Raw genomic sequence first — 13,733 nt, forward strand, 5'->3', positions numbered from 1 at the left:
TCAAACGCATCTGAGCAGCGCAGGCGAAAAAGTTTTTGTTTTTGTTTTTCGTTTAAAAACTGAAAGTGACACTCTTTACCATTTTTAACCGAAATGTCTTGGTGGCCTTAATTTCGGTGTATCTCTACCTTTTACATAATATTTCCACTGCTCACCTGATGAAGTGTGTGTATTGTATGTACTTCATAACAATAACGTCTTTTGTTATTTGTAGATTATTTTGTGATGTTTACAAAGCATACAGAATCCTTATCTCTCTTTTTGTTTCAGTTTTAGTTTTTGTATGTTGTTTGAAAACATGATCTGCTCTTTATATTGAGTGAAATTTTCATAATGAACGGATAAATAGAAATGGTCCAAAATTGCTTGGAATGAAGTCTTTTTATTTTACCTTCTGTTATAAGTTAACAATGTTTTTTCCTTCTCCTTAAAAGTGACTATTTTGGAGGGTTTTTTTTTCAACACTGAAAATATACAAGAGAAACTCCTACATTGTACCTGGTGAACACAAGAGATTGTGATTCTGACTCTGGTTCTGATATCAGTGCATCTCCAACATGATTTACAGGAGATGGAAAAAACACTCTTAACTTTCAGTGCAAGTTAATGTAAACGGAATTTATTCCAAGCGGTTTTTGGATAATGTCCATTGGTTCATTCATCGTGAAGTTTTACCACAGTGTAAAGGGCAGCTGGTACCTTCAGATGAAGTCAAAAAATTAAAACTGATAAAAATGGAGATGCAATGTTTTGTTCCGAAAGCAACTATATTAAAAATTAAAAATTTGATTGTTTAGCACAGTAGTTCTCAAACTGGTCCTCAAGCATCTTAACGTGTTGTGAGTTGGGTCAGAGCAAAAATCTGGACTGTCTGGGGTCCCTGAGGACCAGTCAGAGAACCACTGGTTTACCCAATCGCAAAAACAAATATAAATGCAATTCTGTGCTAATCCAGACTTTACATATTTATTTAGTGCACTTTTATTAACCATGTTTTTGAATGTTGATTTCAGAGAGTGTTGTGATATTCGCAGAGAAGGACGAATTTGACAAGCTCAAGCCACCTCCTCCAAAAGCAGTGAAAAGGTAAGCCATGAAAACCTGACACCACACATACTTTAAAACTTAGCGAATATATTTATGCATATGTTAAATACTCAGTGAAAAGGCTCTTTATGTGTATTGCATGCCAGTGGTCACCATCCCTGCTTCTGGAGATCAGTGTCCCTGCAGGTTTCACTTTCAACCCAAAGCTATCTCATTTCATTAGTTAATTAGATCTTCTGAAGAGACTGATTAGTTGGACCAGGTGTAGCAGGAATCTTCAGGTCCAGAGTTGTTGACCATTGACGTACATCATCAGGGGAGATGAACTCCGCTCCTGAAGAGCTAGTGTCCAGCAAAGTTTGGTGATCTTCCTACATTAACACACCGGATACAACCTAGCAGCTGATTGTGAAGTTTTGTAGGTTATTTAGAGGAGGAAAATCACCAAACTGTGCAGGACTTCGGCCCCTGGACCACCCTGACCTATGCCATGTAAAGAAGTGGACACCAACTCTACTCCTGGTTATATACTTTCCTGCAGAGTTTAGTTCCAACCTTACATTTACGGCATTTGGCAGACACTCTTATCCACAGCGACTTACAATTTGATCATTTTTACACAGGTAGGTGAAGGTAGTGTTAGGAGTCTTGCCCAGGGACTCATATTGGTATAGTGTAGGGTGCTTACCCAGGCAGGGGACTGAACCCCAGGCTACAGCATAGAAGGCAGAGGTGTTACCCACTACACCAAGGGTGTCCAAACTTTTTTCAAAGAGGGCCAGGTCGTACTGTGTCAAAATATCTGAGGGCCGACATTATTCACAAAAGTCTTCAAAATATCAGTTTGTAGAATTGGAGCTTCCTGTGTGCTACTGTGCCTCTGATCCACCCAGCTGAGGACTTCTGAAGAAGTTAATTAGCTGGAGCAGGTGTAGCAGATTGTGGTAGGAATTAGACTCAACTGGAAGGTAGATCTCCAGGACCAAGGTTGGAGATCACTGATGACTTTAGTTCCAACCCAGATCTAATATGCACAGACCACTTGATCGGGATCTTCTGAAAATCTTTCAAGTATAAGGCATGGTGGATTAAGGTTAGTTAAGCTCTTCATAGTAGATCTTCAGAAGACCCCCAGTAGCAGAGTTGGAGATCAGAGGTCTCCAAATCCAGACCTTTAATCCAGTTTCCAGTCCTGGATTTTGTAATTCTTGGTAGGTGAGACACTAAGTTGCCAATCAGTTACATCAGCTCTTCTGTTAACTACCAGTCCTTACAAAATCCAGGAGGGGAAACTGGATTCAGAGCCCTGATTTGAAGACCTCTGAACTAGACTGTGTAAAGATTTCAGTTCCAAGCCAGAACTAACAGACCATCCAGTTAATCCAAGACTTCCGCAGAGACTGATTAGCATTACTGCTACACTGTAAGAAGGTAGATCTCCAAGACCATGGTTGGTGGCCAGTGATCCAAACAGTCAGTCAGTAAAGCTCTTTATGCACACAAAATCAGTGGTTCTCAAACCTCCACATGGTCCAGTTTTGCTCTGTGCCCTCTAGTTGTCGATAGTTAGGACCAAGCAAAAATACGCCCTTCGGACAGTTTTAAGATGAACTAAACCATCACAAAAAAGCTCTCAGAATTTGCCCATCCACTTCTATCCACCTCCTAAATAAAACAATTACGAGCTGCAGACATTCTGAGAGCTTCTCGTCGAGTTTCTTGAGCGTCCAGAATACAAACAAGTTGTAAATGTGACAGGAAGAACAAAGCAAGTGCAGTCTGCTGGAACGTGAACCATAGCTTCAGAGAGGGTGCGTTTTTTTCTTTATCAGATTTTCTGCTCAAGATAGTACCGGTAATTAAGTCACCACAGGACAAGTTCCGGCAGTGATGTTTAGCTGCTAGCTCTTTCAGTGGGATTCTGCAAAGTGTGGGAGTCGTAGTAAAAGCAAGTGTTTCTGTGCCCCTTTCTTGGGCCTGGCATGGAAAAACCGAGCTCACTTCATCACCCCCAACCTTCTCCTTTGACTGGAAACATTATGTGGCTAATGTGGAAGGGGTGAGTGGGTGAGTGGGTGAGGTAGTTTGGCGTAAACGCGCCCCGTGGCTGCAGGCTCGCCAGAGAAGTTCGTTCTGCACAAACATAATCGACTGCAGTAATTATGAGACGCCTCTGCCAAAACCACCAGGTGAAAACAGCTATGATCGAAAATAAGATGACAGCATTTCACTCCAGTCCCTGTTTTTTCCACGTCTGATACGAAGTGTAAGAGGGCTGCTCGCCTTCACCAATTTCTGTGCAGGCTGTGTTAAAGAAGTGGGGCTGGTCAAAATGGCCAAATTACATCGATCAGGCATAACATTATGACCACCTCCTTGTTTCTACGCTCATTGTCCATTTTATCAGCTCCACTTACTATATAGGTGCACTTTGTAGTTCTACAGTTACAGACTGTAGTCCATCTGTTTCTCTGATACTTTGTTAGCCCCCTTTTACCCTGTTCTTCAGTTGTCAGGACCCCCATAGACCCTCACAGAGCAGGTACTATTTGGGTGGTGGATCATTCTCAGCACTGCAGTAACACTGACGTGGTGGTGGTGTGTTAGTGTGTGTTGTGCTGGTACGAGTGGATCAGACACAGCAGTGCTGCTGGAGTTTTTAAACACTGTGTCCACTCACTGTCCACTCTATTAGACACTCCTACCTTGTCAGTCCACCTTGTAGATGCAAAGTCAGAGACGATAGCTCATCTGCTGCATAGTTTGTGTTGGTCATCCTCTAGTCCTTCATCAGTGGTCACAGGATGCTGCCCACAGGACTCTGTTGGCTGGATATTTTTGGTTGGTGGACTATTCTCAGTCCAGCAGTGACACTGAGGTGTTTAAAAACTCCAGCAGCACTGCTGTGTCTGATCCACTCAGACCAGCACAACACACACTAACACACCACCACATCAGTGTTACTGCAGAGCTGAGAATGATCCACCACCCAACTAGTACCTGCTCTGTGAGGGTCCATGGGGGTCCTGACCACTGAAGAACAGGGTAAAAGTGGGCTAACAAAGTATCAGAGAAACAGATGGACTACAGTCTGTAACTGTAGAACTACAAAGTGCACCTATACAGTAAGTGGAGCTGATAAAATGGACAATGAGTGTAGAAACAAGGAGGTGGTCATAAGGTTATGCCTGATCGGTGTATGTGTGTCCTGAAATTGCTGTCCACTCCATCATAACTGCATGTCAGCTCCTTTGGCATAAAAAACACTACATTGTTTTCCTTTAATGGAGTTAATAAAAACTGCCGCATGTGCAGTAAAAATCCACAATTATATTTCCCAATTTTCATAATGTGGTTGGAGCTGGATGTGGTCAAGCTCAACATGTCCACTCTGTAGTGGTAAATGTTCACTTACTTGCATCTCCCCCTGTCAGAGTGGACACACTGTAAATAAGTACTGTAATTTTACAGGAAATATTTACAAAAACATACTGTTTTCTTAAATTATAATGTTATTGTTATTTGCTACGAACTGATGTCCATTCTTAACAGTTTATTGCGTAATTTCCTACAGCATAAGTTCCTGTTAGCAACTAATTACCAAAAAAAACAGAACAACGAATGGCAAAAAATTGCAGCACCATTTGTCTTCAAATTTAATTTAACTTAATTAAATGTTGTCATTAAATGTCGTCTATCACAGATGTTAAGACAGATAACCTATATAGCATTTGTCTGTAACCTGATGGACACAAATTGTCCGCTTACAGTCACAATATTAAAAGTCGTTTAGCTTCACTTAAATGTTTATTGAGTAATACTACAGTCGAATTAATGTAATCAACTTTCAAACAAAGTAAAAAAAACCTTATGAAAGCAGTTATGAGGCCCCAATGGCACCTTATGCTGATAATAACCCAGCTAAGTCCGACTACATAGCTAAAATCTAGCGCATGCTAACAGACAGACTATAAATACACTGTAGCTACAGAACATCGTTCTCAGTCAGATCTGTTAGCCTGTGCCTGCAAGAAAAAAGAAGACAAGTGAAAAGACAGTGTCTACAAGCAGGAGTCGTCCCCTCCTCCTCCTCTCCACGCTGTGAGGGCGCATAGTGCGGCCTAGCGGCACATGCCAGAGGATGTGCTAATGCAGGCTAGCGGTTGCCAACCCGACTCAGGTGTTGGGTGTCTGTGAAACAATAGCGTTCTGTTAGCATCTCTGAGCTGCCTTTGTCAACAAGGTGCTTTTGGCCCAAGAGGAAGGCGACGCTTCAATTTAGAGATTAGCCTAGCCACAGGCTAAAAACAAGAAGCTAGTCAGTGCCCTGAAGGCTAGATACTGCACTTCGAGGTAAACAGAACTGAAGATAAATGCAGAAAGGCAGGTTTTCAAACGATAAATCAGTGATAAAAGTCTAATCTGTGTTGTGGTTACACTTTGTAGTTCTGAAGGATTTTCTTGTGTGTTTAGCAAAGGCTACAGCGCTAATACTGTAGCCAGGATGTAATAACATGATAAACTCGTCTCTTGTGTGGTTAAGAACGTAATCTCGCTTCATAGCAGAACTAAGAACATTTGTTGTGTTTTTTCCTGTACACCTGTAGTCTGACTACACAATGTTCAGCCATTTCTGGCTTGATGTAATGTTAGCATTTGGTTTCTCTATAGGAAAATATGATTTACTCGTTGTTAAATGACCATGTTGTGAAGGTTAGCTTTTACTGTGGTGACGCTAATACAGCACCAGTAGACCCTGTAACCTTATATCTCTGTGTCCAGTGAAAACGATGCGTCGTCGGAGAACGAGCAGCTGCTGAGCCGCAGCATCGACAGCGACGAGGAGGCGGCGCAGGAGAAGCAGGGCGCTACCGACCTCTGCCTGCTGTCGCTCGTCCACCTCACTCGAGACAAGGCCTCGTCCATCGGCACCATCAACAACAACAACAACAACTGCAGCAGCAGCAAAGCTATGGGGGTGAGACACCAACCTGCACCTCCCTCACCCTCACGTCCATCCCAGCTTGGCTAATGTGGTCTAATGAGAGGTCTAAGCGTGTCCTGATTCAGATTCCTGTAGACTCGCCTTGTAGATCTGCAGAGTCTCAGGATTAAAATACTGCTATTATTATACTACCTACTATTAATGCCTGATTTAGTATATTATGTTTATTTTGTGTGCAAAAGAAAATGTTTTGCTTCAAAGTTGGCTAAATTTCACTTTTCCATCTGCAAAAAGAACTTTGAAATAACCATATTTGTATTGTCATAGATATAACCACACAGTGCACACTTTAAATACAGATAAAACTAAAGTTAAGTAGTATTAAAATAAAATTAATCCAATTTAGTTAAGATATAATTAGCTGTAACTTTAAAATTCTGCAGTAAAATCACTTTATTTTAGTCTGTTCCCACTGTGACCTTTCACAGATATGAAGAGTTTTGTCTACTACTTTTTTAAATATGGTGTCTTGAAAATGTGGATAATGTCAGTTTATGCCACTTTATGGCTCTGTCTGGAGTAAACAGAGCCATAAAGCCGATACCATACAATGATTTATCGTTTATATTGTTTGTACCATGATATTGACACAACATTGCTTAGCAGTATTTTTCTAGTGATATTTTTGAAATATATTTTATATATAATGTTAGATTATTAACTTTATTAAGGCTAACTTACTAACTTACTAAACTTTTTAGCCTTTTTACTGTTAACTTATTAACATCATTAATGCTAACTCATTAACTTTATTAAGGCCAACTTAACTTTATTAAGGCTAACTTAATAATTTTTTAACTTTAAGAGTAATTTGTAATTTTATTAATGCTAATTTATTAACTTTATTCATACCAATTGAACTTTATTAAGTCAGAATTGGTCAAAAAAAAAGTAAAATAAGCACAAATAGAAAAACATAATTAAAAACAACATTAAAACACGATTAAAAGATGATTAAATCAATAAATTTAAAAGACAAAATCATTAAATTAAAAGTCAAATTAGAAATAAAATTAGGATAGTTAAGAAAATCAAAATAAAAACGAAAAGTTAGTTTAAGATAGAAAAAATGCACTTAGTAAGAGTAACTATAAATTTAATAAGGCTAACTTATTAACTTTATTATTTAGAAATTTAATAATTAATTTTTTTAATGCTAACCTAACATAATGCTGACATTAACTATCAGTGCTAACATATAATATTAATCCTAGCTTATTAATTTTATTAATACTAACTTCACTTTATTAATGCTTACTTATTAACTTTATTAACGCTGTGATCAACTCTATTAATTTAAACTTATTAATTTTATTTTTGCTGAAATATCATCTGATAAAGTGATGTATTCAGAAAACGCTGAATTGTTGAAACGTTGATCCGCTCTGATATCGATATTTCAGATTGGATCAGGACGTCCGTTGAAAAGTCCCAGAAAAGTTGGTGTTTTTCGCTGTATAAACCAAAATAAACTCTGCTTGACCTCTAAGCCAATTAACATTAACACAACACAGGAACAAGATCAAAAGATCTTGGTTCAGCCAACTGTGTAACCGCTGCCCTGCTCTTAGAGCCTAATATGTGATGATGGTTCAGGTTTCCACTCTGTGTGACTCAGACTCCTCGTCTTTCTGTGTCGCTGCAGATTCACAGTCGGAGGAAAAAAATCCTGGACTTGTACACAAAAGCTTGCAGTGTTGCAGAGGGTGAGTAGCTCCTTGATAACATGGAGGAATCACGAACACGTCATTCTAGAAACTGCAGACAATGTCGACGTTGTAAAAGCCATCAAGATGATAATAACTACTAATGAGATTCTGTTTGATGTGTCACACCTTTAAACAAGAGCGTTTGGTGTCTGTGACGCCTCTGGTTGCTCATGTGTTGCTTGGTAGATGCTGTGGTTATTCAGGTGGTAGCTAGGTGTGACGGTGTTGCTGGTTGGTTACTATGGTATCTCAGGTGGTTGCTAGGATGTTGCTAGTGTACTTGCATCATGGTGACAGAGTAGTGCACAAACCTCCACAATTCATTCCTATGGGGAAAAAACTGTCAATGAATGATCATTGTACAAAAAACGTGCGTCGCTCCAAGACTGTGGGATGAGTTAGTGGACAAAAATTAGAAAAAGAAGAATAATATACAACCCCAATTCCAAAAAAGTTGGGACGCTGCATAAAATGTAAATAAATGTAAATAAAAATAGAATGCAATAATTTGTAAATCTCATAGACCCATATTTTATTCACAGTAGAACACAGAACACATATCAGATGTTGAAGGTGAGACATTTTACCATTTCAAAAAAAACATTACCTCATTTAGAACTGTCAGTGTCAGTGTCAATATCAGGACTGTATCAGCAGAAAATGCTGGACTCGATATCAGAGGAACATAAGAATGAATCCGATCCAGCATTTTTGCTTGATATCGACCTCGTGCCGATACCTAGTAACCAAACAGTGCCACCTCCAAAGCTCTTGCCTCTGTTTTCTTCCGAGAACTTCTCAGAATCCTCTATTTTAAGTTTTTTTTTTCCAAGTACACTATAAAACCGTGGTTTGTAGGGTCACTGAGAGAGTTTGTCTCCATGCATCTGGAGAGAGTGAACGCTTTTGTTGTTCGTTTGCTATTCTGAGGACATCTGTCACGCATCTTGTATCTTGAATACATTAAGACTGAGCAAACAAAAGCAGGACATTTGGAACCGGGCTTTTCCACCGAGATGTACGTGTGTGTGTACGTGTGTGTGTGTACGTGTGTGTGTGTACGTGTGTGTGTGTACGTGTGTGTGCGTTTTCTTGATGTTTTGACAGCAAAATGAATGCCACCTGGAGTGGCACTGTTCAGAATTAACACTGACCTTTTCGGAGTTTGGGATAATATGTTCCAGCAAAAGTCAAACAAATTTTTAACGTCGTCCCGATTTTTATTCAGACCACCTCGATTTTATGGGGACAGACCAACTGGCAGTGGTTGCTGTGGGGGAATTCATGAATATAAAACCTGGAACCAGCTCAGAACAGACCTGTGGACATACCTGGACCACAGAAAACCAAACATGCTGACGCCCAGCTGGACTCTTGACAGTGCCTGGTCTAAGAAAATAACGTTTGGTCCACTCGGTGAAGACCACCAAAGCACGTCCTGCCAGTATTAACAGAATAGTGTGCCAAACTCTGGAAAAAACTATTTTTACATAAACTCCGTTGTAAGTCGTATGATTAGCCTGTTTGGTCTGTTTGTTTTGCTTCACGCTCTGGTCTGGAATGCTTCAAAATTCTTTTGGAAAGTATTTTTTTTTATTCAACATGTGTGATTATAGAAATGATTTGGTGTCAAACAGTGTTCATCACAACCAGCTTTGAAAACTCTTTCTTCATACAAGTTTGCCTACTTGCAGATGGACTAACAACACAAGGTTCAGTCATCGCTGGATTGATGTAGCACGGATGCCAGTTTCTCTGTAGCAGTTTGAACAAGAAAAAACAGATTTTTATGTTAAATGTCCATGTTAGGCAGTAGCGCCCACTTCCTACTACATTAGGACCCGTACGAAAAATGCTGTAAAGTGTTTATTGAGTGGTGCCATAGAAGAACCATTTGAGTTCTCTAAAAAAGACATTTGCGTTTCTTTCTAAGGAATATTCAAGTTGCACATTTTATGCTTTTCCGGGTTTGTCACACCCACTTTAACTCAATAATGAGCTGTTAACATGCTGATGGATTAGCTGTGTTGGAAGCAGGGAAACCACCAAAAAGTGGAGAGCGTGGGCCTCCAGGACCAGGGTTGAGAAACACTGTTCTAGTGGATTGTAATGGGCTGTACCAACCTTGTAAGAACCAAATCTAATTCAAGAAGCTCATCACTCTGTTTTGCTGTACCAGCTTTTTCTTCCGCCTTGTCCAGAGTGACCACAGACTGGTCTGAGTTTCTACAAAACCCACTAGTTGCCAAGAATTTTGTTTCTTCCAAATTTCCTTCGAGGACTCATTTTAGTTTTGCATCTCTGTGCCAAATATTATTGTCATGTGTATCAAGTTTTATCATCAAAGCAGTAGTTTGGCGATGGAGTAGATCAGCCAAGACATCTTTGGCGTCGGAAGCTGTGGGAAAAAAAATGGACAATTTTTTACGAAAGTACAAAATTCAGGCTTTAAATTGGCTGCTACTACAGTTTTTTAGCTAAGCTTTAGATCGTGCTTATAGATAACCGTTGCTTGTTAGCTATATTAGCCTCGTGCTCCAGTGCTAAAACTAAAGTAGCAAACTTCAGACACCAAGCATGTCTTGGCTGGTCGATTATGTTTAGTGTAAAGGGAAAAATGTGCATTTTTCAGCTTGTAAAATGATGACAGTTTGACGTATGGGTGTTCACTGAGTTGATGTCCGTGTCCCCACAGGTCTGAGCCCCATAGAGCTCCCCTTCGACTGCCTGGAGCGCACGAGCCGCATGCTCAGCTCCACCTACAGCACGGACAGGGCTGTGGTCAAGACGTGGAGGCACCTTGCCGAGAGTTTTGGCCTGCGGAGGGACGAGATCGGGGGCATGACAGACGGGATGCAGCTATTCGACCGGGTCAGCACTGCCGGATACAGCATCCCGGACCTGCTGACCAGGCTGGTCCAAATAGAGAGGCTGGATGTGGTGGAGGCTCTCTGCTTCGACATCCTCGGAGGACCGGAGAGTGGAGCGCCCCCTTCCAGGCAACACCCGACCCTTTCTTCCCGCTGTGCGAGCGTGTAAGAACCGGACACTTTCCTTGCTCCGAATCACATGAAGAATACCCACCCTCCAGAGGTGAAGAGGCTGACAGAGACAGTCGAGTTGGCCCCGTACAGTGGGGCTGTTTTCCACTCCGTGCTTATGCTGATAGGAGAGAAAGCTTGAGCTACTGGTTCAGACTTTGTGGTCAGTCCAAGTTCCACGATGGAACATGAAGTCCTCTCCAGATTCGATGCAAATGGGCAGTTTGTCTTATTTTCAGTGCTTTGTTCAAAACGTCACGTCCAAACAAGTACTGAAGTGGTTGTATACTTTGCGCTGGACGCCCCTATTAATGATATTTCCATGAACAGATTTGTGGTACCCCAAGCATTTAATACAGCCTGTTCTTCATGGGTTTTGGCAACATGCAGATCGACCAGCTTGCACACTTCACCCAGTTCCATTTCTAAAGGTTGTTACATACCAAACGGGATGTGAACAAACGTAAACGGTGTGAAAATGTAAAATATTTAAATGTACTTTTTCGCACAGACACTATACACACCATGTGCCTTATCTTTGGAATTTGGCAGTGTTGTTTATGCTGTGAAAGAAAAACCGAACAAAGATATTATTTGTTTAGACTTAAGGATATCAAATTATGGATAACGCTAGTATCGCAGAGCTGTACTTGATCTTCTAATGAGTATATATGTCCGGAAACAACTTTTGATACTGGATTGCTGCAAAATTCACTGTGTACAAGGGAATGCCACCTCAAAACCTACCCAAAGTCCTCTAGTCTGTGCCCTGTTATTATCCAGAGTACAGTTGATAAAACAAGTAAGACGATCTAGCCGGCATATTGCTGTCTTTAGCTAATGGAACTGTTATTGTCTTGTAATGTTTGCAATGTAACACTCACATATACCTGCTTAATTGGAGGGGCTTTTGAGCCATGCTAACTTATGTTACATCCATGAGTTACCGAGAGGCTTGTCTGTTGGATATCAATGGGCGCAACATCACCTCCTACTTTGAGTTTGCCTTCACAAGGCGCTGGATTGGTTTAGAAATTTCACACTCGGTTTGTTCCCACCCTAATAAGTCTACATTTCCACCCACTTTAAACCCAGAATTTCTCAAGGTTGTCCCCAGACGTTCATGTTACGAGATCCTGTCTCAAACCGCAAGACTAGGCAAACTGTGCCCAAACTTTCCACAGGTGAAAGTAGCAAGAGCGATTCATATCTCTCTCTTCTGTTTGCTGATGTGAGAAGCGTGAGGCTAATCTGAAACGCCTATGCCAGCAAACTCTATTCAGGATATGGTCCAGTTTATATCGTGAGATGTACAACGTTTTCATGGTTTTCCGACATAAATACCATTCGGGTCTCAACTAGAAACTTTTGAGTATCTACCGTACTGTGCAAAAGTCAGCACCACCTTTCATTTATTTAATTCTCAGTTAAAATGTCCATTAAATAAAAGGTGTTCATTTTTCATCTTCAAGAAAAAGAGCAGAAAACATTTAACAGAAAGTGACACAGAAGCTCCAATGTAGTTAAATATAATATCAACATTTTCAGTATTTAGCTTGTTTCCTCTTTGCCTTCGTTTCAGGAGACCCACTTTCAGTTCCTCAAAGAATCTGCAGACACACCTCCAAAGTTCAGTCTTAGAAGCTGGTTGATCATTTTCTGAAGTAATCAAACACATTCAGTGGTGTTGAGGTCTGGACTCTGGGGTGGTCAGTCCATCGTTCAGCTTCTTTGTTTGATGTGTCCGTCTCCTTTTCTCAGTGAGGTTCTTCTTGATCAGCTACACATCCTTTCAGACCCACAGCGCTGAGTCGTCGTCTCACAGTGGAAGGATGGACAGAAACACCTGTGGATGTTTTCAGATCTGAAGCAGCTTGATTTTCTCCTCTCTCTCTTAAGCCTTGAGTGCTCTACACAACTTTCAAAGTCCTAACAGATTATAAAAAGACTGTCCGACTGGTTTTAGCAGATTTTTTGGGCAACTGAAATACTGGGGATCCACACTACTTAACCTTTAAGCTGTTGGTCAACTGAACGACTCACTGAACTCGCACAAACTCACGAGAGCTCACACAATTATAGGAGCAAGTAAACAAAGGTGGAGCTGCTGCAGCTGTTTTCTCTGCCGTTTGTGCTGAAACAGTAAAGACGCAGCAGGTAAACATGTTTTAAGTGGATCGTGGATTAAAAATGTGATCAGTTGGTATTTTTAGAGTTTTAAATGTACATAAACTCGATTTTGCCTTAAACTCAGCTCATTAAAAATCTTCGCTCCACACGTGAGAGACTTTTTCCCATTTCTCTTTGTTTACTTGCTGTATTTTCGTCTTTCACACTCTCTGTTTTCATTGGCTGTTGCAGGAATCTGTTCAGATTGAGTCGTTGACCAGTTTACACTAGTTTATGCTCAGAGTCGGGTCAAAAAAATCAAACATGTTTGATAAACTCCGACTGGTCTGAAACGTGATTGGGAGGATACAAATCTGAGTCTGCGCCCCTCAAACACGACTCGACTCTCTCTCCAACTCTCGACTCTGACTGACCCGAAAATCTGCAGACTAGAGCCGACCAGCTCAGACTCAGCCAGACTGAGAATCAGGGCTAAAATCTGGGGTAAAAGTTGTGTAGAGTAACCCCTGCTTAAGATGAAAGCTTTCAGTGCTGTTTATCTAATGGGGACAGAGTTGGTGTCTTCCAGGTGGTTGTTAGGAGCATCTTTCAATCATTTTTTAAACTCCAGCTTTGGAAACTCTGCTCTCCTGAAATATCTCCTGAAAAATTAATAACATGCATAAAATAAACGAAGAGTGGTCTCTGACTTTTGCACAGTGCTATATGGCAGCACAGCGTAAGAGCCTGAAGACGTTGTTCCGACCCAGCAGTACAATCCAGTGCAGAAGAGATTCCCTTGTAACTCAGCGTGCTCTCCCA

The 13,733-nt window shown here is 40.8% G+C and overlaps 1 protein-coding gene across 1 annotated transcript in view; it reads left to right on the forward strand.

Annotated features, from left to right (window-relative positions):
- The window catches only part of edar (ectodysplasin A receptor), a 63,114-nt gene extending 51,118 nt beyond the window's left edge, over positions 1–11,996 (forward strand). Inside the window, exons 9-12 of the mRNA XM_036575876.1 lie at positions 1,014–1,086; positions 5,830–6,025; positions 7,698–7,758; positions 10,457–11,996. Coding sequence (XP_036431769.1) covers positions 1,014–1,086; positions 5,830–6,025; positions 7,698–7,758; positions 10,457–10,800 — 674 coding nt within the window. The 3' untranslated portion in view covers positions 10,801–11,996. The remainder of the gene's footprint in view (positions 1–1,013; positions 1,087–5,829; positions 6,026–7,697; positions 7,759–10,456) is intronic.
- Positions 11,997–13,733: the final 1,737 nt, after the last annotated feature.

Source organism: Colossoma macropomum, unplaced genomic scaffold, assembly GCF_904425465.1.
Source record: "Colossoma macropomum unplaced genomic scaffold, Colossoma_macropomum, whole genome shotgun sequence".
Lineage (NCBI taxonomy): Eukaryota > Metazoa > Chordata > Actinopteri > Characiformes > Serrasalmidae > Colossoma > Colossoma macropomum.